Source organism: Garra rufa, chromosome 14 (genome assembly GCF_049309525.1).
Source record: "Garra rufa chromosome 14, GarRuf1.0, whole genome shotgun sequence".
Lineage (NCBI taxonomy): Eukaryota > Metazoa > Chordata > Actinopteri > Cypriniformes > Cyprinidae > Garra > Garra rufa.
Window position 1 is genome coordinate 13,136,290 of NC_133374.1, and position 24,273 is coordinate 13,160,562.

Sequence of the window (24,273 nt, forward strand, 5' to 3'; positions counted from 1 at the left end):
TGATTTAAGAATCTTTAGATAATTTGGCTGGAACAAGACAAAAAATCTAAGTAAGAAAACAATTTTTTGCAGTGAAGCAGCATTAAAACTGCACTTTGGACCTTTAACTCATCAGCCACCATTGAAGTCCACTATATGGAGAAAAATCCTGGAATGTTTCCTCATTTTGTTTGATGTATAAAGGATTAGTTTACTCTGAATTAAAATTTCCTTATGGTTTATCCAACCTTATGTTTTTTTTTTTCTTTAGTCAAAAAGACGGTTTTTGAGGAAAACATTCCAGGATTTTTCTCTATATAGTGGATTTCAATGGGGACAAATTAGTTGAAGGTCCAAATTGAACTTTCATTGCAGCTTCAAAGGGCTCTACACAATCCATCTGAGGAATAAGAGTCTTATCGAGCAAAACAATCTGTCGTTTTCTAAACAAAAATAAATAAATAAAAATGTATATACTTTTTTACAAAGTATACACTTTTTTACACTTGCTTTGTGATACATGCCACTTACGAGACGCGTGCGGTTAGTTCTTCGTCTGTGTACTTTTGATCAAAAAGGTAGGGTAGGGTGAAAAACTCCATCTCATTGTCCTCCAACTTCAAAATTATCCAACGTTTTTTGTGAAGGACATTTGACTTTCTTTGCTTTGTAACACTGCGTTGGTATTTTCACCTTCGCCACATGTGACCTTTCCAACATGACTACGCAATGCGAAAAGGTACGTTTTTTTTTTTTTTTTAGAAAATGACCAATCGTTTCGCTAGATTAGACCTTTAGTTCTCGTCTGGAATCATGTAGAGCACTTTGAAGCTCCATCGAAACTGCAATTTGGACCTTCAACCCATTAGCCACCATTGAAGTCCACTATATAGAGAAAGTCACTTATTTCTGTCCATTTCTCCTGTGTTTTTGGTCTTTGTACTACAGCTTCTCCGTTTTGGCGTAAAGTTTTGTGCAAGGTTTCTCAGCTCACTTCATTTAGGTCATTGTCAGCACCCCAGGATGTTCGGCCAATGGCATAAACAGGAACAGCTTCCAGTATGCCTTCCAGAACCACTAACATGCTTGTTTTCTAGTGGGGTTGGACTCCTGTTGGGAACATCTAGTTCTTGTTTCTTTTTCTGCAAGCTGGCTTTCTACTTTGTCTTAGTTGTCGGAGCCCAGGATGTTCACTCATAAAGTTATCTGCAGCTGGTTATTAGTATGTGGCTTTGGTTTGGTCTGTAGCAGAGTGTTAGTGTGCCATTTTCCTGGTGAAGTATTAATCACAATGGTTCATGGTTTGTTTGTTTTTAACTGTGTTTTCTTTGTACTGATTGTTCAGCTTCTATAATGTATTTACTTTGTCTATCCACAGTATCACCACTAAACTGGAGCGAGCTCTGGAGAAGGTGGCTCCATTGCTGAGGGAGATTTTTGTGGACTTTGCACCTTTCCTGTCTCGTACGCTGCTGGGCAGTCATGGTCAGGAGCTGCTTATTGAAGGTAATGATGCTATATGCACAAAATCCGTCATAAGGATCATTTTTAAAATAGATATTTATACATCATCTAAATATTATAAACAAGCTTTCCATTGATGTATGGTTTGTTAGGATAGGACAATATTTGGCCGAGATACAACTATTTGAAAATCTTAAATCTGAGGGTGCAAAAAAATCTAAATATTGAGAAAATTGCCTTTAAAGTTGTGCAAATGAAGCTCCAAGCAATGCATATTACTAATCAAAAATAAGTTTTGATATATTTATGGAAGGAAATGTACAAATATCTTCATGGAACATGATCTTTACTTAATATCCTAATGATTTTGGGCATAAAAGAAAAAATTATAATTTTAACCCATGCAGTGTTGGCTATTGCTACAAATATACCCATGTTCTTATGACTAGTTTTGTGGTCCAGGGTCACATATTCTGTCTGTTTCTCTTTCCACATCCTTGTGTATTATATGATCATGCTGGTACAGGAGGATGTAGGTTGTAACCATGCACTGAATTCCACCAGTTCACGATCTGATTGGATATGATTGGTTATGTTCGGTTGTGATTGGTTCACGCGATAAATCCCACCTCTTGTGTTTGTGCATGTTGCGTGTTTGCGAAAATGGGAAAACTAATTAAAAAAAGAAGTAAACAACTCACGCACTTAGATATAACCACTTTTTACATCAGAATAAGACTTAACATGATCTGTGGGAGTTTTCAGTGAGTAATTAGCTTGGTAAAATTTTAAATAAATCTCTGTGTCAGTGACCAATATTTACCTAGCTTTGATGAAAGATGATTAAAAAAAATAGTTAAAGGTAACTATTAAAAAGAATAGCTGAACACAAGTTCAAGATCAAATATAGTGTTTAAATTGTTACTGCCTTGAGTTATTTTGGAATTAATGTAAAATGCTTAAAAACACTAACTATTTATACTGGGCTTCAATAAACAGAATATTGATTACATTGTTAATGTAAAAATATTTCATAAAAAAAACACAGCTGCACACCACTGGTATGTATGTGTATAGACATGCACAGTTTAAAAGTACATTAAATATTTATATTTGGTTGAATAGACAAAGTGAAAAAAAATTCTAGTAATTTTTTTTACAGTGTATAAACTACAAATCAAAAGGTTGGCATCAGTAAGTTTGTTTTTTTTTTAAAGAAATTAATACTTTTATTCAGTAAGGCTGCATTAAATTGATCAAAAGTGACAGTTGAGACATTCATAATGTTACAAAAGGTTTCCATTTCAAATAAATACTGCTCTTCTGAACCTTCTATTCATCAAAGCATCCTGACAAAAATGCATCAAAGTTTTGATGAAAGTATTAAACAGAACTACTGTTTTCAACATGGATTATAATGATTTTTCCCGCATCAAATCAGCATATTAAAATAGTTTCTCAAGAATTATGTGACACTGAAGACTGAAGTAATGGAGCTTCTATAACATTACTAAAATAGAAAACAAGTAATCGCATTTCATAATGTTAATAAATGTAACTACATTTTTGATCAATTAAATGCAGCTTCGGTGAGTTTAAGAGAACCCAAACCTTTAAAGATTAGTGTATGTAATTTTTATATTTATTTATTGTATTTATCCGTTCATAGAGCTACCTTTTGGAATTCACTTCCCTTCTCATGCTGGCTGCGACAGGCCACACACACATTCGTACACGCTTTCTCGCTCACATTTCGGCTCACATGGCAAGGCCAACCTCTTGAATGGGAACCCACACTCCAGGCTCTGTTTTGTGGCTTTTTTACCTTTCAGCCTCAGTGCCAAATCATAGTGTACGTCCCCCTCACCGCTCAAAGCCAGTTTGTTCCGACTAATGTAGCTCCACATTACGGCACGCTGGAAATATGCGTGTCTACAGCTCAGGCAGCCATTTCATGAAAGAAATACTCAGAAACACATTCTGCCCTGGATTCAAACTCAGCTTTTTTTATGAATTGTAACAGCCAGTTTTCTGTCTTTAACTTCGCAGTCGTACTTAATCCTGTCCACATTAGGAAGCATCACAGTTTTGGTTGCCTGCTGAAAACAGGCGTAAGGTGTCAATTTCATGACCTTACTAGTGAAATCTAGTCAACTGAGTCAATGTTTTGCTCTCATGCTGTAGTTACACACTCTACCAGAAGGGGCAAACTAGACCTTGTCTAGAACTTAAACCTTGACCCCATGGTTTTGTAAGATTTCATTTCCCTAAACAAATTCGGGGTGATTACTAGGACATCACTATGAGGTTGCAGAAGTGTGCCAGGTGGTTTTTACCCCCTATGCTATGTGGTTTGTAGGTGGTTGCCAGAGCCTAAACAAATTTAATGAAATAGATTACCCAAAAATGAAAATTGTGTCATTATTTACTAACCCTTGTGTTACTCTCATGAAATATAAAATAAAATGCTTTTATCCAAGCATTGCCTGGGATTCAAACTCATGACATGGTCTCAAAAAATGTATTGCTGCTATCATTTAAATCATTTACTTATTTAGCTTATTTCCTAATATTTTATAACATATGTTTTCAATGTAAATATATTACATACACACACATACACATACACTACCAGTCAAAAGTTTTTGAACAGTAAGATTGTTATTGTTTTTTTTTTCCAGGATTCTTTGATGAGTAGAAAAATTAAAAGATCAGTATTTATCTGAAATAAATGCTTTTGTAGCATTATTCACTATACCATTCAAAAACTTGGAGTCAGTATATATATAATTGTTTTTTATGTTATTTTTTTATGTTTTATTTTTTAAATGGAGAAATTCTAGAAATTAATACTTTTATTTGACAAGGATTCTTTAAATTGATCAAAAGTGATGATAATGACATTTATAAAGTTATTTTTTTATTCAAAAGATTCATATTTCAAGTAAATGCTGTTCTTCTAAATGTTCTATTCATCAAAGAAACCTCAGCTGTTTTCAACATAATAATAATAATATTAATAATAATAATAAATGTTTTTTGAGCAGCAAATCAGAATATTAGAATAATTTCAGAAGGATATTGTGACTGGAGTAATGATGTTAAAAATTCAGCTTTAAAATCACATGAATAAATTGTATTTAAGAAAATTTTTAAATAGAAAACAGTTATTTTCAATAGTAATTGCTCATTTAACTTCCTTTTGTAATACAAATATAAATACCCAAGCAATTTACCCAAAATGTATTTTAAGAGTAGAAATACATTTTTACGCTCAATGAATGAACTACATATTGTAATATATTTTAGTATTCTAAAGTTTAAATATATTCCCTTTAGAATATTTTTTTTGACATATTGGATGCAATAAAAGTCAATGCAGTCCACTAATGTTCTCCAGAATATCTTCTTTTGCATTCCTCAGGTTTTCAATGGCATAAGGGTGAATTAATAATGACATATGTGACCTTTGACCACAAAACCAGTCTTAAGTAGCACAGGTATATTTGTAGCGATAGCCAACGATACATTGTATGGATCAAAATTATAGATTTTTCTTTTATGCCAAAAATCATTAGGATATTAAGTAAAGATCATGTTCCATGAAGAAATTTTGTAAATTTCCTACCATAAATATATTAAAACTTCATTTTTAATGAGTAATATGCATTGCTAAGAACTTCATTTGGACAACTTTAAAGGCGATTTTTTTAACATTTAGATTTTTTTGCACCCTCAGATTCCAGATTTTCAAATAGTTGTATCTCAGCCAAATATTGTCCTATCCTAACAAACCGTACATCAATGGACGCTTATTTATTCAGCTTTCAGATGATGTATAAATCTCAATTTCAAAAAACTGACCCTTATGACTGGTTTTGTGGTCCAGGGTCACATATGCATTTTTGGGTGAACGATCTCTATAAGGCATCTTTGACCAACCAGTCCTTACACTCTCCAACGCGAAATGCCATTGACTGTGCCTGTGCATTGCCATTGCCATTGCCATTGCGATACTTCCCAAACTAACCTCAAACACATAACAGCAACTTCCTCATAGATGACTCTTTACCCCCTCATTCATTTGTCCAGTATGTTAACACCATCCCATGACCAGAAGAAGTGTTGTCTGTTTTCCCACCTCCTTCTCTTCCTCTCTTCCGCAACCTCTCACAGCTGAAATACTGTTCGTTCGGCGCAGAGGCGCCCTATTTACCCATAATTACCCTTCATCCATCACTCGGCCCGGCACTAGGGGTCAAGCCCCTGCCCGGCCCCCCTCCAGACACTCGTTCACTGGGGGCAATTATGCCCCGCTTGCCCTCGGACAGCCTCCCGACACTTGGAGTTTGAGTGCGTGGCCCCTGGGCGGAACACTGCACTTCTTGTGAGAGCTGACCGCCCAACTCTGGGACGCTACGGCCCTCTGACAATGTCACATTCACGCCAGCGAGACTTAACTGGAAAGCGCAGCGATTTGCTGTTTAAATAGAATGCATTTAGTTTGTCCAGCAGCGTGATCCAGAGGTCAGGCCTGCCACCTGAGAGACTCCGGTGGGGAAATGCTGAGTGTACGGCCCCATCTCACCCTCATAAATGAGACAGAGAGATTGTTGGGACTTGAACTCCTGGCCTCTGAAATATTACGGTCATAACTTCACGGACTGAATGGTTTAGGAGCGATCATTCATGGTGAAAGGATGTTTAAGTGGGTAACAAGACAAGTGGTGCTCTCAGACAGAAGTGAGCTGAATTTAAAGCTCAATTCTCAGGCCAGTTTTACCACGGATTGTATGTAGACAGATTTAATTATTGGGATTTAAAGTTTTGATTTAAAAATGTAAAATTTCTGGAGAATAAGTGTTTTCAGGGCGGATGCTGATACCGATTATATCATATTAAGTAGACTGATAACCAATATTTTGAACCGATATTTATGTTTGGTGTAAAACTTACAATTAATGTCAAAATTAAGAATAACAAGGGCTCTGACGAAAACTTTCTTTAAATGCTTTAAATGATTGTTTCAGCAAATCGGTTTTTAATTTTGGATTTAGATTGACAGTTTTGATTTAAAAATGTTGAATTTCTAAAGAAATTGAGTACTTGTCTGTGCAAAACTCTCTGGCACGATTAGGGGTCGACCGATAAGTGTTTTTCAGGGCTGATGCCAGTACAGATTATTACTGATCTAGCAGACTGATTAACTGATATTTGAATGTCAAAATTAAGAGTAACAAGGGCTCTGACAAAAACTTTCATTAAATGCTTTTAAATTATTTTATCAGCAAATCGGTTTTGAATTTTAAATTGGGATTGACAGTTTTGATTAAAAAAGTTGACTTTCTGAAGAAAATGAATACTTATCTGTGCAAAACTCTCTGGAATGATTAGGGGTCAACTGTTTTTCAGGGCCGATGCCAATTAAAAATCAAGTAGATTGATAATTGTTATTTTGAATCGATATAAATGTCTGGTGTAAATTAGTAAATTAGTACTTACCTGTGCAAAACTCTCCGGCACAATTAAGGCTTGATCATTTTTCAGGGCCGATACAATACCGATTATTACAGATCAAGTAGACTAATTTCCAATATTTTTAACCAATATATATGTTTGCTGTAAAAATTAAAAATAATGTCCAAATTAAGAATAACTAGGGCTCTGACAAAAACTATCTTTACATTTATTTCTTTAACAATTTTACAATTTCGATTTAAAAATGTTGAGTTATTACCGATCAACTAGACCGATAACCGATATTTTGAAACGATATATACATCTGAATAACAAGGGCTCTGACAAAAACTTTCTTAAAAAGTTTTTAAATTATTTTATCTGCAAATTGTTTTTGAATTTTAAATTGGGATTTACAGTTTTGATTAGAAAAAACAGTACTTGTCTGTGCAAAACTCTCTGGCACGATTAGTGGTCAATCAATAAGTGTTTTTTTAGGGCAGATGCCGATACCTATTATTACAGATAAAGTAGACTGATAACTAATATTTTGAACCGATATATATATATATATATATATATATATATATATATATATATATATATATATATATATATATGTCTGATGTAAAAATGAAAATGAATCTCAAAATTAGGAATTACAAGGGCTCTGACAAAAACTTTCTTTAAATGTTTTTCAGTTATTTAATCGGCAAATCAATTTTGAATTGGAAAATGGGATTTTGATTAAAAAATGCTGAATTTCTGAAGACAATTAGTCTTGTCTGTGCAAAACTCTGGCACGATTAGGGGTCAACCAATATGTGTTTTTCATGGCCGATACAGATTATTACAGATAAAGTAGACCAGTAACCAATGTTTTGAACCAATGTACATGTCTGATGTACAATAGGAAACAAATGTCAAAACTAAGAATAACAAGGGCTCTCACTTTCTTTAAATGCTTTTTTTTTTACAGATCAAGTAGACCGAAAGCCGATATTTTGAACCGAGATATATGTCTGGTGTAAAAATGAAAATGAATGTCGAAATTAAGAATAGCAAGGGCTCTGACAAAAACCTTCTTCAAATGCTTTAAAATTATGTTTTCAGCAAATCGTTTTTCAATTAGGATTTACAGTTTTGATTTAAAAATTTAGAATTTCTGTAGAATATGAAGAAAACAAGTACTGGTCTCTGCAAAAGTCTTTGGTGTGATTAGGGGTCGACCGATAACTGTTTTTCAGGGTAGATGCTGATACTCATTGTTACAGATCAAGTAGACCGATAACCGATATTTTGAACCGATATATATATATATATATATATATATATATATATATATATATGTCAGTTACATATACATACACAACATATACATGTTGGTGGTGGAATGTTCATTAACAGTAAACTGCTGCTTGTGTATATCAAATTTCTTTTTACCCCTAACTAAAGAACCGAAGAAAGCCTTGAGTACATTGAGTCTGTTACACATGATAGCATTTTTGTTTTGGTTTTTGTATAACTTTTCCCACACTCTACTGGTTCGGCTTCATTTGCACATCTGATAAGTGTGTCATCTTCTATTAGATTGCATCTGGGAGAGCTACATTACAGTCTTGCTCTACAGTGCCACAACAAAAACATTTGTTGACAATTTTTTGTTGATGTTGTCGATAAAGTCACCTAATCGTTTCAGCCTTAAAGGGATAGTTCAGCCAAAAAAGAAAGTTCTGTCATTAATTACTCACCCTCATGTCTCTCCAAACTTGTAAGACTTTCAGTCAGCTTTGGAACACAAATAAGGATATTTTTGATGAAATCCAAGTGCTTTTTGACCCTGCATAGACAGCCTCGCAACTGACACGTTCAAAGCCCAGAAAGGTAATAAGGACAGTTAAACTTGTCCATGTGACATCAGTGGTTCAACCGTAATGTTATGAAGCTACTTTTTGTGTGCAAAGAAAACAAAAATGATGACTTTATTCAACAATTTCTTCTTCCACCACATTCATGCTGAGCTCTCTCTCTCCCTCATCTTTCTCTCATTAGAGTCCTGTCTCTCTGACTCTACTGGCTCATGCAAACAAGGGCATCAGCTATGTGCTGTGTTTGTATGTTAATGCAGGTGTGCGTATGCGAGTGTGTGTGTTTGAGAGCGAAAGTTTGTCTTATATGTCTGGCAGTAATTGCACATGTCATTTACAATTACCTTGTTTATCAGTGAGGTTAACCAACTGTCCTTTATATTCAATGAACAACAGGCTTTTCATTTAAAACCGCATATTTTACTCAAACAACATCTGATTTCAAGAGAATGAGAAAAAAGATATGACTATATTCACTCCTGTATTTAAATTCCTGTCCTGTTCTATCTGTATAAATGGTGTCCTTATTCTAGCAAGGTTTGAGAAATATGTGAGCGAGACCACGGCATTATCTTTTAATTTCATGCTGGGATTCAGCAGATGACCTCTGACCTCTCAAGAGACCTTATTGGTGACCCCGCGAGCTGTTAGCCATAGTGTATTGGCGACAAGAGACATTCAGTCTCAACTTCAAAACATAACTCATCACAACAGGCCTGGATGATTGCTTGACATTAAATGGTTGCATTTCGGGATTGTTCAGCTCATCTGGACCGTATACTTTTCAGGAACGGCCTGTACTTGACTAACCCTTGCGGATGTATAATGTGCATAGGTCAAAACAAATATAAAAACAAACAACCTCTAAAGTTTGTTTAGCTTTTTCTGTGTGTTTATGAATATGGTGAAGGAGAATGATTCATTTCTGTCTTTTTCCCCCTCCTCTTCTAGGTCTGGTATGCATGAAATCGAGCACCTCGGTGGTGGAACTAGTTATGCTGCTATGCTCTCAGGTGAGTTGTCTCTCTTTTTCTGTTTTCTTTTTTTGTTTCCAGTGGCATGACACATTGTCTGGTGTTAATGGTCACAGCGATCTGCTTAACTATTTGTCTGGATGACAGAAAGCAATACACAAACATGACTTTGCTAATTAGCACATTCATTTCTCAAAGCCAAACCTAAAGTGAAAGCTTGTGATGTTAACTGATATAGTTAAAAATGTAACTCTATGTAAGCCTGACATGTGAAATAGAAGTCTGAAAAAATCGTATTTTATTAAATGAAAGTTGATCGAACCTTTAGATTAAAAAAGTATGCTAAAAACAAAACAAAAAAAATGCATTTATGCATTAATTTATTTTTAAAAAATCAGTCAGTGTTAAAATATAATATACTCTATACACTACCAGTCAAAAGTTTTTGGACAGTAAGATTTTAAATGTTTTTTAAAGAAGTCTAAATACAGCAAAAGCAGTAATATTGTGATTTTTTTTTTTTTTTTACTATTTAAAAATATTTACTCATTTATATTTTAAATCTAATTTATTCCTGTGATCAAAGCAGTGTCACATGATCCTTCAGAAATCATTCTAATATGCTGATTTGCTGTTCAAGAAACATTTTTTTTTATTATTATTATCATTTAATGTAACATTATACACTATACCATTTAAAAGCTTGGAATCTTGGAAATATATATATTTTTAAATTAATACTTTTATTTAGCAGAAGTGAAGATAAAGACATTTATAATGTTAAAAATTATTTCTATTTCAGATAAATTATGTTCTTCTGAACTTTATATTGATCAAAGAAACCTAAAAATTCTACTATAAATTCTACTCAGCTGTTTTCAACATAATATTAATAATAATAAATGTTCTTGAGCAGCAAATCAGAATATTAGAATGATTTCTGAACGGTTATGTGACTGGAAAATGATGCTAAAAATATTGCTTTATAATCACAGGAATAAATTAGATTTTAAAATATATTCAAAAAGAAAACAGTTATTTTAAATAGTAAAAATATTTCAAAATTGTACTGTTTTTCCTGTAGTTTGGATCAAATAAATGCAGGCTTGGTGAGCAGAGGAGACTCAAAATTTCAAAAACATTAAAAATCTTACTGTTCAAAAACTTTTGACAGGTAGTGTAAAAATAATAATACATAACAAAATACTAATTATCAATCAGAGGACAGAAGGCATGTACAATAGTAGATTGTGTGCAAAATGTTTTTCAGCAAAGACCATAATTTAGAGGCCTAAGAAATGTATCATATACAATACAGTAGGCATTATAGGGTTAAATTATTCCTACCTTTTCCCACATTTTTCCTTTTTGCACTGAAAGTAGTGTAACCCCAGCTCATGTAAACACACGGCAGTCGTCTTCCCTTTAAATCCCGGTGACATATTACAGCTTGCTGACCTCCGGAGTCCCTTGTTAAGCCTTCCCTTTCAAAGGGGTCAGGGTCCCGATGTTGTAGTCAGAGCGGGAGATATTTAACATACCTTCTGTCAGCCCATCACTCTTGCGCCGGGAGTCCATAAGGAAGCCATTACCTCAGCATCTCTTGCTCTGAATCCAGCCGGTCGGAGAGCTCGGCGGGGCGGGAGCTTTTAGTCGTTGAATGGCACCTCTGACTCTATGAAGTCCATACCGATCTGTACATTTGCTCTTAGTTTGCCCTGATGAAGGTGGCGTCCTCCAGACGCTGTGGCGCTCAGGATGCGTCCTGCTGTTCTGCTCTTCTCCTTTTGAAGATTTCAGCCTCCTGTCCTTTCCGTGGTTGCGTTGAACGTTTGCATTCTTTTATCTGTTTTATGCCGTCTGCCCGCTTTGTTGCCACTTGGATTTATTGCCGAGTGAAGCATCACATTGAGACTCAAGCTCCTGGTTTTCTCTTCCTCCGCCCCTGTTAGACATATAAAGTTACCGGAGCTCCAAGAGTACTTGCCATTAGAAAGCTCCCAGGGTAGAAACAGCCTGATATATCGATTGCCCAAAGAGGGGATGAAACCAGAGCCTGGGCCCAAAACGGCTTTCAGACGTAGGAAAGTCTCTTTGGAGCCAAAGCCTTCATAACCGGCTCGCTGTAGGATCTGATTTAGAACATGTTGCCCAAACCAGAGGGCTTGAAAAACAAAAGGCTTGATTCTTTAGATGAGCGGCTGAGAGAGAGAGGAAGTAAAAGAGAAATATATGTAGGGAAAGAATTAGGGTCGGTAAGATTTTTTTATGTTTATGTTGAAAGAATTCTCCTATGCTTTTTATGCACCAAGACTGCATTTATTGAATCAAAAATACAGTCAAATCTGTAATATTGTGAAATATTATTATCACTATTTTCTAATTTAATGTATTTAAATTCTGAAATTTAAGCAGTTAGAATTTTTTTTTCAGAATTCTCTGATGAATAGAAAAGCATTTTTTTAAAATAGACATTTATTTTGTAACAATTGGCAAGAAACTTTTTATTGTTATTAATGTTGAATACAGTTGTGCTGCTTAATATTTATTATATTACTTATTTATTTGGAAAGCGTCAGCTTTTTTTCAGAATTTATTGATGAATAATTGTTTTTTTTTTTAAATAGATGGTCTAGAAATATTTTTTTATATTGAATACAGTTGTGCAGCGTCATATATATATATTTTATTTATTTATTTTTTAAAAACCTTGAGAATTCTTATTCTTATTCTTATTATTATTCTAGTTCAAAATAACAGCATTTATATAAAATAGAAACTCTTTTTGTAACAACTTTCAAAAAGCATTTTATAATGTTAAATATATTATATATATATGTATATATAATAATATACAGTATGTGCAGTGTTTCCCCTAGGTTTCCAGGTTTGGGGGGGTCCAGGTTATTTGGTGCCGGTAGCCAACGTTACTTTTTTCCCGGTACTTTAGCCTACTTTGTGTAATAACGAAAACATTTATTTCAGTGAAAAAATAAGTCCAAAACTCTCTATTTTAACATTTTGAACAATTGGGCTCTACTTTTGCCTTTTTTTTTTTTTTTGAAATTCTTATGTGTTTTAATTTTTCTGATAATCAAATGAAAGCATAAACATTTATTATTAATCAAATGAAAAAATAAACCCTTTTCATTTTTGGCAAACAGCGGTTTACTGTTAAAATCAATACATGGAAGAAAAATTATATTCAGTTTAAAATGTTTAAATAATAATTGTAGTATTTTTTCTACAATTAAGTGGTTAATCTTGTTGTAATATTTATTTTTTATCATATACATTGTTTTATGTAAATTCTTTAAATAGGAATATATAAACACCTGCATTATACTGTACAAAAGTAATACAAGACTAATATTGTTGTTTCATGTTAAACCGTACTTTTATTTTGATAGGTTGCCGTGTGTGTACAATATGATATGATGCTAGTTTTCTCAAATGAAACGGTAAAAGTTACACTCACAGCAGCTTTGGAGATTGAGTTTATCTGTTCATGTGAGATGCAAATGCCAAAAATTTGCGTGAGCTTCACGCGTGCTTCAGTATGCCTGTAGTAAAAAAAAAAAAACGTGCCTCCGCCATTCACTCATACAGAGGCAAAAGGAACATGCAGGATTCATATTAAAACGGTCTTTTTGCATTTCAGTTTTCACAGACACTAGTCCATATCGCGATTTGGATTAAGTGACAGACCAACTTTTGATTTATTAATCCAAAAATTGACGAATTCAGTGGCATTCCGCGCTATAGTAAATTCGGTTTTTATGAATGGAGTGCGTGATCCCGTCGTGTTTTCATGGAGGAGACATTGTAAACGCGCGACCATGTAGAGACAGAAATGACATGCCTTTGTGTAAATAAGATAAATAACATAAGGCAATTTGTTTAATAAAAGAACAATGTATAGACCTGTTCTATAGGAAAGATAACCTTAAATGACTTCTATTGTGATCTGGCGCTATATCGAAAATAAAATGAACTTGACGTTCAAGGGGGGGGGGGACACTGATAATGGTAGGGGAAACACTGGGGTGTGTGTGTGTGTGTGTGTGTGTGTGTGTGTGTGTGTGTGTATGTGTATATATATATATATATATATGTATGTGTGTGTATATATATATATATATATTCATTTATTTATTTTATTTTTTTCAGAATGCTTTGATGAAAAGAAAGTTCAAAAGAAAAGTATTTATTTAAAACAGAAATTTATTTTGCAACAATGGTCAGGAATATTGTTTTTATTATTAATGTTGATTACAGTTGTGCTGTTTTTTGAGATTTTTTTTCTTCTCAGAATTCTTTGATGAACGGTGGTCAACAATGGTCAAGAAACATTTTTTTTATGTTGAATACAGTTGTGCTGCTTAATTTTTATTCATTTATTTATTTTTGAAACCATGAGAATGTTTTTTTTTTTCAGGTTTCTTTGATGAATAGAAAGTTTTAAATAGACATTTATTTTGTAACAGTGGTTAAGAAACCTTTTTATATTATCATTAATGTTGAATACAGTTGTGCTGCTTAATAGATATTTTTACATTTATTTATTTATTTATTTATTTTTGAAAACCATGATAATTTTTTAAAAATATTTTTTGATTAATAGAGTTCAAAAGAGCAGCACTTATTTTTATTTATTTTTATATTATTCATTTATTATTTATTTTAAATATTTACATTTATTTTGTGACAATGTCTTTATTGTAACTTTAAATCAATTTAATGCAAAAAAAAAAAATATATTCATTTCTTTATATATTAACTTACTGACCGCAAACATTTGAATAGTATTTATTTATTTATTCATTTATTTGTGTGAAGTATGTGTTAAGCCCCCAACCCAAGGGGGTCCTCCATACCACTTTTTTGCTATGTTTAATATTTTTTAAAGCCATGCAATAGCTTGTGAAACTGACTAAAATTGAAGGCTTTATTCACTTTAGTTGTATGGAAAAACAGCCGTTTGAACATCTAAACTCATGAGCGTGAGAAAATGATTTCATTTTTGGGAACTGTCTCTAAGAAAAAAGCTTGGAGCACATCTGAACATACCCCACATCCCAGTACGAATCATGTCGCGGCAGGAGACGTCCTTGCCGCGAGTCCAACAACCTCGAGCTTTTCCCCTTTTCATCTCCACGCTAATGCACCCAGACAGCGGGACGTTCACCGCTCGTGACCTTCTGACCCGCTCTGTTTCGCGAACTGTCACTTTTATGAATAAATTAGCGATAATCATCTTGCACTTTTTTATTTATGCCTCCTAATCACTGTTATTCATCTAAGGCCGCCGACAGCCGGTGTCTCTATCCAGTCAAGTGGCAGCGGGGCCCGCGGAGGTCAGCCGGGTCTGTTTCGTGTAGCAGCTTAAACATACATAAAGGATCTAGCGTGGAGCCGGAGAGATTTACCGATGGACGGCCTCCAGATGTCGGGAGCAGCGCTGAGCAGATAAAAGCAAAGCGCTCCCTCTGTCTCTTGACAGGTTGGATTGAGATGCTGCAAATTCTCGAGAGCCATTAAAGTTTGTGGGTTACAAAGCTGGGGGAGAAAGGAAGAAAAAAAACTGGCTGGCTGAGGGTGCAAGGCTTGAGCGCAAGTGCTACAACTACAATTTTTTTTTTCCTCCCACGGTTTTTGTGGTGCACATTTTTGGCTAATGACTGCGTTCTCAGCTGAGTACGTTTTGGCAGGCAGTTTTGACAGGAGTGCTTGACAGCTGTGACTGGAATTTGGAGGCGGAGGTTAAAAGATGATTGGAGTTTGAGTGAAATTAAGTTCTTGGCTTTGAAAACGCATGTACTCAAGTTTTCAGCGAAGCAAGGAGGTGACTTGTCAGACAGTGCAATCATAATCGTGAGAGATAAGAGGAACGATTGGCTTGTGTGCAAAAAGGGGATTTTTTATAATATTTTTATCCTGTTACATGAATCAAGAAAGCGCATAAACAAAGCAAGGAGAAATATGCAAGAAGATGATAAACTTTGGATCGAATATAAAGGTCAAAGATGAAGTGTGTGGGAAAACACACAGATATAATCCGCTAAGATATTATGGTTCTTTTTCAAGGAAACACCTTCAGAAAATATGAAGGCCATAACTGTAAACATCAATTTAAACCGTTAAAATAAAAACAAATATATAAAAAATTATAGAAATATTTACTTTGTATTTAATTGACACCTTTTTTTCTCTTTCTTTCTTTCATGAGTAATTTAAGATTAATTAAAAATGTTTTATAATTAATATTTTTTAAATTAATTATGAAAAAAACTTTGGATTTATTTACTTTTTTAATGTAATATATATAGTTGTTATTATCTATTATTACTTTCTATTTAGTTGATGGCTTTATTAATTTATTTATTTATAATTCTATGCATTTTTTATTTTCTATTTAGTTGACATTAATTATTTATTGACTATACGTTTTTTACTAATATTATCATCACTATTAATTTTTATTAAGTTTATACATTTGTGTGTGTGTTTGTTTGTTTGATTATTATTTTTTTATATCATTATTATTATTGTTGTTGTTTTATTTTGTTATTATTATTATTATAATTTCTGTTACGTTTTTATACTTTTTATTTATTGGTTTGTTCGTTCATTCAACTTTTCAATCATTCAACTTTTTAATTAATTATTATAGTACATTCTATTTAAGTAATCTTGATGTATTTTTTTATTATTATTTTATGCAATATGTATAGTTGTTTTTATTTATTATTACTTTCTATTTAGTTGATATCTCTATTTATTTATTTTTAATTCTGTGTATTTTTATGTATTTATTGTTTTATGTTGTTGTTGTTTTATTTTGTTATTTTCATTTTTATTAAGTTTTTATACTTTTTATTTATTGGTGTGTTCGTTCATTCAACTTGTCTTATAATTAGTAACTTTTGAATGGGTTATTATAGTACTACTTTCTATTTAAGTAACTCTTGAAGTATTTTTTATTTTTATGTAATATGTACAGTTGTTATTTATTATTACTTTCTATTTAGTTGACACCTTTATTTATTTATTTATAATTCTATGTATTACTATTATTATCATCACCATTTATTTTTATTAAGTTTATACATTTTTGTTTATGTATTTATTTATTTATTGTTTTATGTTATTGTTGTTGTTTTATTTTATTATAATTTCTATCAAGTTTTTATACTTTTTATTTATTGGTTTGTTCATTCATTTGTTCATTCATTCATTATACTATGTATAATTCTGTATTTGTTTATTATGATGTTTTTTTTAATTTTCTGTTTAGTTGACATTTGACTTATTTATTGACTATATTAATTATTTACTATTATTGTTATTATCATTTATTTTTACTGTGTGTACATTTGTGTGTGTATTCATTTATTTATTGTTTTTGTTATTGTTGTTGTTTTATTGTGTTATTATCATTTCTATTAATTTTTTTTATTTTTACATTTTTTATTAATTGCTTAATTTGTTCATTTGTTCATCCATCCATCCATTCATTTATGTTATGTTATTTGTTATTTTTATTGGTTATTTTTTATTGGGTTATTATTATCATTGCTGTATTTATTATTTTAGTTATTTATTCCTTCATTCATTTAATCAGAATTTTATGTTTTTTTTGTTTGTTTATTAATGTTTTTATTTTCTATTTAGCTGCAATTTGAATTATTTATTGACTATATTGATTATTTACTATTGTTTTCTGTTACGTTTATACATTTGTGTGTGTGTGTGTATATATAATACTATATTTCTTTAAACTTTTTCATTGGCCCCCTTACGGCCCCTTGGGGCTCCCCGGACCGCCGTTTGAAAACCTCTGTACTAAAATACAAGGTAAACTCTCTGCGTCAGCTCTTAAACCCGGTGTGTCAGCTTCTCCCACTATACGTCCCGTGCTGGAGATGGCAGGCCGGAAGTGATCTTCTCTTTTACATATGGGATCACATTACCGCCTTCTGGAGGTACATGTCATCACTAATGCACATCACATGGACGGCATACTCGTCTGAGCCCCCCAAAATCCCCTCACAATCACACTCACCTCCCACCGGGGACCCTCAATCTCCAGCATGAAGAGAAAGAAGATGAAAAAAAAAAATAGAAGTGTGTTGCAGTGCTAGTGCAAAGGCTACTTGAGAAGAGACAGCGGACTGGGACTTGGCTCTGTGTCTTGGCTGATGTCATTTTTCTTTTGGCAGGCCAGTGTGCCCCACATCTGCATCTATTTCCTTATTTATTTTTGTCACGTGGGTGCTGCTCTACTTGAGCGGAGGCTAGTGAAGAAGCACTGAGCTGAGGCGGCCGATCCCAGGCGACGAACAGCCTGACTGCTGAGTAGATAATGAATAGTGGAAGAAAAATAGAGAGAGGGAGGCATATTGGGTCAGTTACAACATTTGGAGACCAGATGCGCTTCAGTGTTGTCTCTTTCTGGCTCAGTGAGGGGTAGTGAGGATACTCACCAGTGTGTGTGATTTGAGATTTTTTTCTCAAACTTTGATATTTTTTTAATAGTCTATTCAGTTTATCAGTTGTGCTCTGCAGTTTTACAGTGGCTCCAAAAGTATTTTACACTAAAAGGGATAGTTTAGCCAAAAATACAATTCTGTTATCAATTACTCACCCTCACGTTGTTCCAAACTTTCTTCTGAGTGAAAGGTGATAGGGTCCAATGGACAAAAACAGTTCTTAAAAATCTCTAAATATCTTCTTTTGTGTTCCACAGAAGTAAATGATGACAGAATTTTCTTTCTTAAAGGAATAGTTCACCCAAAAATGAAAATTACCCCATGATTTACTCACCCTCAAGCCATCCTAGCTGTATATGACTTTCTTCTTTCAGACAGATACAATCGGATTTATATTTAAAAATGTCCTGGCTCCTCCAGTCTTCATAATGGCAGTGAATGGGTGTTGAGATTTTGAAGCAAAATAAAGTGCTTAAATCCATCATATACAGTGGTCCACATGGCTCCAGGGGGTTAATAGAGGCCTTCTAAAGCAAATTGATATGTTTGTGTAAGAAAAATATCCATATTTAAAACCTTATAAACCATAATCTCTAGCTCAAAGTCATCATTAAAATGTAGAACATCATATTAAGTCATCATATTAAAATGTAGAACATTTATTGTAAATTTATTAGTGGTGGGCCGTTATCGGCGTTAACGTGCTGCGTTAACGTGAGACTCTTATCGGGCGATAAAAAAAATATCGCCGTTAATCTATTCTCAAAGTTGGGTTGGGAGCTGGGTCTAAACTACGCAAGATATGATGACTTTCACCTTGATATTTTAGCGCGGATGACGTATACCTAGTCGAATTGCACTGTAGGGGGCGAGAACGAGTCTTCAACTTCTGTGAAATTACCACATCAAACGAGACGTGCTGACAATGATGCAGTTATGAAGCCGCTTCAGGGCAGGTGCGTTGCTAGACCCTTTTTACTGGGGCACGTGAGTTATAATTTACTTTGATAATCCCGAAATAAATACATTAAACTATATGCAACAACTGAATTGACGCTTCTAAAAGCAACGCAGTTTAACCCAAGACTATGCACGCAGATATCCATGCCGGTGCGCGTCTGTGCAGCACGCGCACGTCGTGCAGCCTTTTGCGCAGAAGTACTTGGTTACACAAGTTTGTATAGATAATTATGTTGTAAATGCAATTGTCAAGCAGTTTGTGATGCATTTTGGAAACAGGAGATGAGCGCCTGATCTAATGCGCCACCTGGCCCGTTCTCGAAGACTTACTTTTAGTCATTATTTGGGTAGCACACATATTCTGAATGCCTTCAGCAGAATTCAAATTAGCCATTTTAATCTAGATTAATCTAGATTAATTCCAAGATTTAATCTAGATTAATCTAGATTAAAAAAATTAATCTATGCCCACCCCTAAAATTTATACATGAAAAATACATGGTAATCCATGCATATGGTAATCCAATTACCATAGGTAATCAAAGAGTGCCAATGTACAGCCATATCGCATTGCTACTCCTGTGATATTGGATCTATACAAAAGTTCAACAGCACAAGTGTGTAAATACATAAGAAACAACAATGGAGTGTCTTTAACAGCTGAGCCCAAGTCTCCGTTACTAATTAAAAAACGTCAATTTAGAACTAGAAACTAACGAATGTTGAGTTTCTTTATTGAAAATTTAGTGTAATACTGTATTAAAAGCTCACTGTATTATGTAGAGTATTATGGATGGAGATGGATGGAGCGATCGTGATTACCTGCATTCATTCTTCAGCTCAATCTCATATTCCCAATAAAACATTAGTTTGAATATCCGTTGTGGAAAGCGATATCTTTGTCATACTATCCTTTCAACAGTTACGGGTGATTTCCGATGAAAGTGCTGCTCAGTATATTTGTTGGTTGCGTCTTACAAAGTGTTGTTGAAAGTAAAAATAACTTCCTAGTTTACAAAAGCATTTTTTTTATCTCTTTCAATATAAAAGTCTTTACTGCTCACTCACTCACTCATCTCTTGTCGCCATCTAATGGTGGGACAATGAAACTAATCCACCATCACAAACACACATAAACCGTTTCCTAATACTACTATTAAATACTACTATTATTTATATAAAATATTATTTATTAAAGAGTAATATTCAATTAATAACAACAGCCATCATAAAAGTTGTTAGGCAATTTAGTCAAAAGTACAAAGGCAACGCTGTGATATACAACATTGAATGATCAAAGACTTGCCTGTTAGATTTACCCAAAATTAAATATGTCTCAACTTTAACCACTGTAGAGACATCAGAGCCAGCTGTAAATTCCAGAAGATCTGGCCGGATGATATATATTGAATGGCCGCTGACACCCTGATACTCAAATCTCAGAAAACGCAGAAGCAAATGTTCAAATAGACAATATCTTTATTGCAAGCGGAGTGATACAAACCATAAAACGGTTGATATCACTGATTTTTGGACATAAATAGGCTGCTCTTCATAGTCTGTTGAAAATCAGAAAATTATGATAATGAAGATGAGTATTTGGAAGTCAAACTGCAGTGGTTCTTGCCATAGAATTCATACAGCCATTCTTCTTTTTTTCTGGAGACGGTTGGGAATAAATAGCAAAAACTGCTCAGAATGGCTCAGAAAAGTGTGGTTAGTTCTGACATTTCCAAAATTATTTTGTTGGGCCTCTGTATATTACCAATTAAAACCACCCAACCAACAACATGGCCATATTTCCCAGCATTCTCTGTCATCACTGACTAAGTAATGCTTTATTTATACAGCACCTTTAAAAATAGTGTTTACAAAGGCCTTTACAGAAAACACGAATGCCGTAATATGAAACTGTGGAATTAAGCAATTAAAATAAAATAAAATGCCTAAAACACCATCATTCTGAGGGCATCGTTCACATCCATCCCGAGTGGCTCTTCTCTCACCATGGGACGCGGAAAATGTTAGAGGCCCACTTTTTGCAAATGCCCTCTTTCCTTTTGAACTTCAACCCATCTAATGCTCTTCCCCTTTAACTCATACCTTAGAGAGCAAACTGGAGAATGGAGGAAAATTTCCCATAGTGAGAAGCACGACTGCCTTTTAATCATCTCCAGACCCGTGCCGTGTTTGTGAGAGACAGTGGAGGAAGGAGAGCCCGGGAAACGGGGAGAGGCAGGGCGTGAGACGTTCCCTAAGGCCTCAAAAGCGCTGGAGGCAAGGCGAGAGGGCCGGTCTCTAGACGGAGGTCTTCGGTGATCTGTCACTGGGTGCTCACAGGGAGGAAATGGCTGTGTTTAAGGGGCAGGAGGATACAGTTTCATTCAGCAATTACATCTCTCCTGTGTTTACGGATCTGTACGCAGAGGAAGAAAAGATGCTTGCACACGCACAGGGCCGAGTTCCAGGCTTTTTATGGCTTTGGCTCTCGATCGCGTAGACTGTATGTGACCTCAAAGCCATCTTTGCTTTCTCAAATACATAGCAATCCAATTTGCTGTGATCACTATCGCTGGATGTTTCATTTAGGCTTAACATGAGACTGAAGGAGAGGGATTTTTGTGTGCAGATGTTTTTGCCACTGGTTTTGTTTTTATTTGTTGTTTTACAGATGTTCTTCAATCCATTTTACCAGGACTCTTGGTTTCATGCAAATTTGTATATATACTAAATGAACAAAATTAAGTAATAGTTATACACTTTATAAATAAAATACAGTGTGATTGGAAATGGAATTAGTTTGTTCAAACCTGACAAAAAATAGTGGTAGAAATAACAACAGCAACAAAAAGTATATATATATATATATATATATATATATATATATATATATATGTGTGTGTGTGTGTGTGTGTGTATTTTTATAAAATTATCTTATATTTTAAAAAGCTATAGCTGAAACATTTATTTAATTTAGTTCAACTTTAATTTAGTTAAAACATGTTTTGTCTATATTGTATTTCATGTTAAAAAATTAAAGTAAAATAATAAATTATATATATATATATATATATATATATATATATATATATACAGAAAGCATTTTTGTTACATGAAATAAAAAAAAACATTACTTAAAATAATAATAATAATATATTTCAGCTGTAGTTGCAACATTTCCCATTTTAATTAAGCTCAGCTATAATTTAGTAATAAAAAATAATTCAAAAATAAAATGTAAAATTTAACAAATAAAATAAAAAAACATTTTCAATATTACATTAAAATATAGCTAAAACTGAATGGTAAAAAAAAACATTTATAACAAAAAATGCAAACATTTTTGTTACGTGAAATAAAATAAAATAAAATAAACATTACCTGAAATAACATATGTATATTCTAGTTCCAACATTTCCCATTTTAATTTAGTTCAACATGTACTAAAATAACAATAAAATAAAAATGAAACAAAATTACTAAATTTGAACTAAAATTAAAGCAAAATAAAGATGGATTTGTTCTGACACAGTTTAACTCTTAAGTTCTTGTTAATTCAATTCAATTCAAAATTCAATTATAAACTATAGTGAATAAACTGTGATAATGTGAGAAATGTTGAAGTTGTCTGAATAAATTTTGGTTTGACTGTACTTTTTCCCCTGTTGCACAAGCTGTCTGTAATCCTACTGATGAAAAATGAACACAATCCACATCCGAATAACAAATGTTTGTTTCTTTCAGGAGTGGCAGAACTCCATCCAGAAGAACGCTGGCCTGGCTTTCATTGAGCTCATCAATGAGGGAAGGTAAAATCTCATGTCTGCTCCTCAAACACCATTACTTGCTCACACATCACTGTAGCTAATGTGACTTTAAACTGGTCATCTGGTGCTGGTTTGTTAAGCTGTGGAGTTACTAGTCATCTCTGAGGCAGACTAGAAAACAGGGAGGGAACCAGATTAGCCCCTAAGTCTTGCGTCCCACTAGTGTGGCCACAGTTTTGTGTGTGTGTGTGTGTGTGTGTGTGTGTGTGTGTGTGTGTGTGTGGAAATGCTTGACCATAGTGGAAAATATGCTGAGATAAGCATGTTGAGAGAGAGAGTGGCTGTATAAGCACGCTGATGTACATCCTGTCCAGAATGTGTACAGTTTTGAAATCATGCTGTTATTATTCTTTTAGGTGTAGGCCTACTTTTCTGTCTCAGAAAAGATTGTGTTTGTGTGCTTGTGTGTGTCATGTCCATGTGTTTGTCAGGTTTAGGCTTTGAATCATTGTTGTCGAGCTGATCCAGGGCAGCTCAACCTGCACACCCATCTGCTGACCCATCTGTGCTCAAACACACACACACACACACACACACACACACACACACACACACACACACACACACACACACACACACACACACACACACACATATTTGGACAATAAGCCTGAGTCAGCAGCGACAGTCGCTGTCCAGAGTGCTGGTACATCAGTCATTCAGCCGCTATACCTGTCTGTCTCTCGGTCTTTCTCTGTTTGTCTGTATCAGTGGCCCTTAGGGATGTGCCTGAATAGTGAATCCCTATTCAGAAAAGCATAGAAAATGAATAACATGTTCTATGGAGCCACTAAAGGGACATGGTGTGCCGCTTGCTAGCAGTAGTTACATTACAGTACATAAAAATTCACTTACCACATAAACAGAGTAAAGAGAGATGACTCATAGGACAATGGCGAATGATTTGCAGATCTTGAGCACCACTGACAAACATCTAATCTTATAAAATGTGTGGTAAGCGCTGGCGCTCCGCAGTATAAACAGAGTATGTGTGATTGTGAATCTCGAAAGTGAAAGTAAAAAGCGAGCGCACATTCAAAAGCGATTTCAGTGCCCGCTCCCTGATGCCTCCAATTTATATACAGTATAGTTAGCCAGCAATATAATTGGGTATATAATTTGAAACCTTTCCAGGAATGACTGTATGCTTTTGAGATTCATCTTTTCACACTGAGGACAACTGAAGGACTCTATGCAACTAATATGGAAGGTTCAAATGCTCACTGATGCTCCAGAAGGAAAAAACAATGCA

At 34.1% G+C, this 24,273-nt stretch overlaps 1 protein-coding gene across 2 annotated transcripts in view; it reads left to right on the forward strand.

The window, feature by feature from the left end:
- Nucleotides 1-24,273, forward strand: part of nbeab (neurobeachin b) — a 401,639-nt gene that overhangs the window by 172,857 nt on the left and 204,509 nt on the right. For both annotated transcript variants that reach the window (XM_073817484.1, XM_073817485.1), the window contains 3 exons: nt 1,358-1,485; nt 9,720-9,781; nt 22,939-23,003. In XM_073817484.1, the coding sequence (XP_073673585.1) occupies nt 1,358-1,485; nt 9,720-9,781; nt 22,939-23,003 (255 nt within the window). The remainder of the gene's footprint in view (nt 1-1,357; nt 1,486-9,719; nt 9,782-22,938; nt 23,004-24,273) is intronic.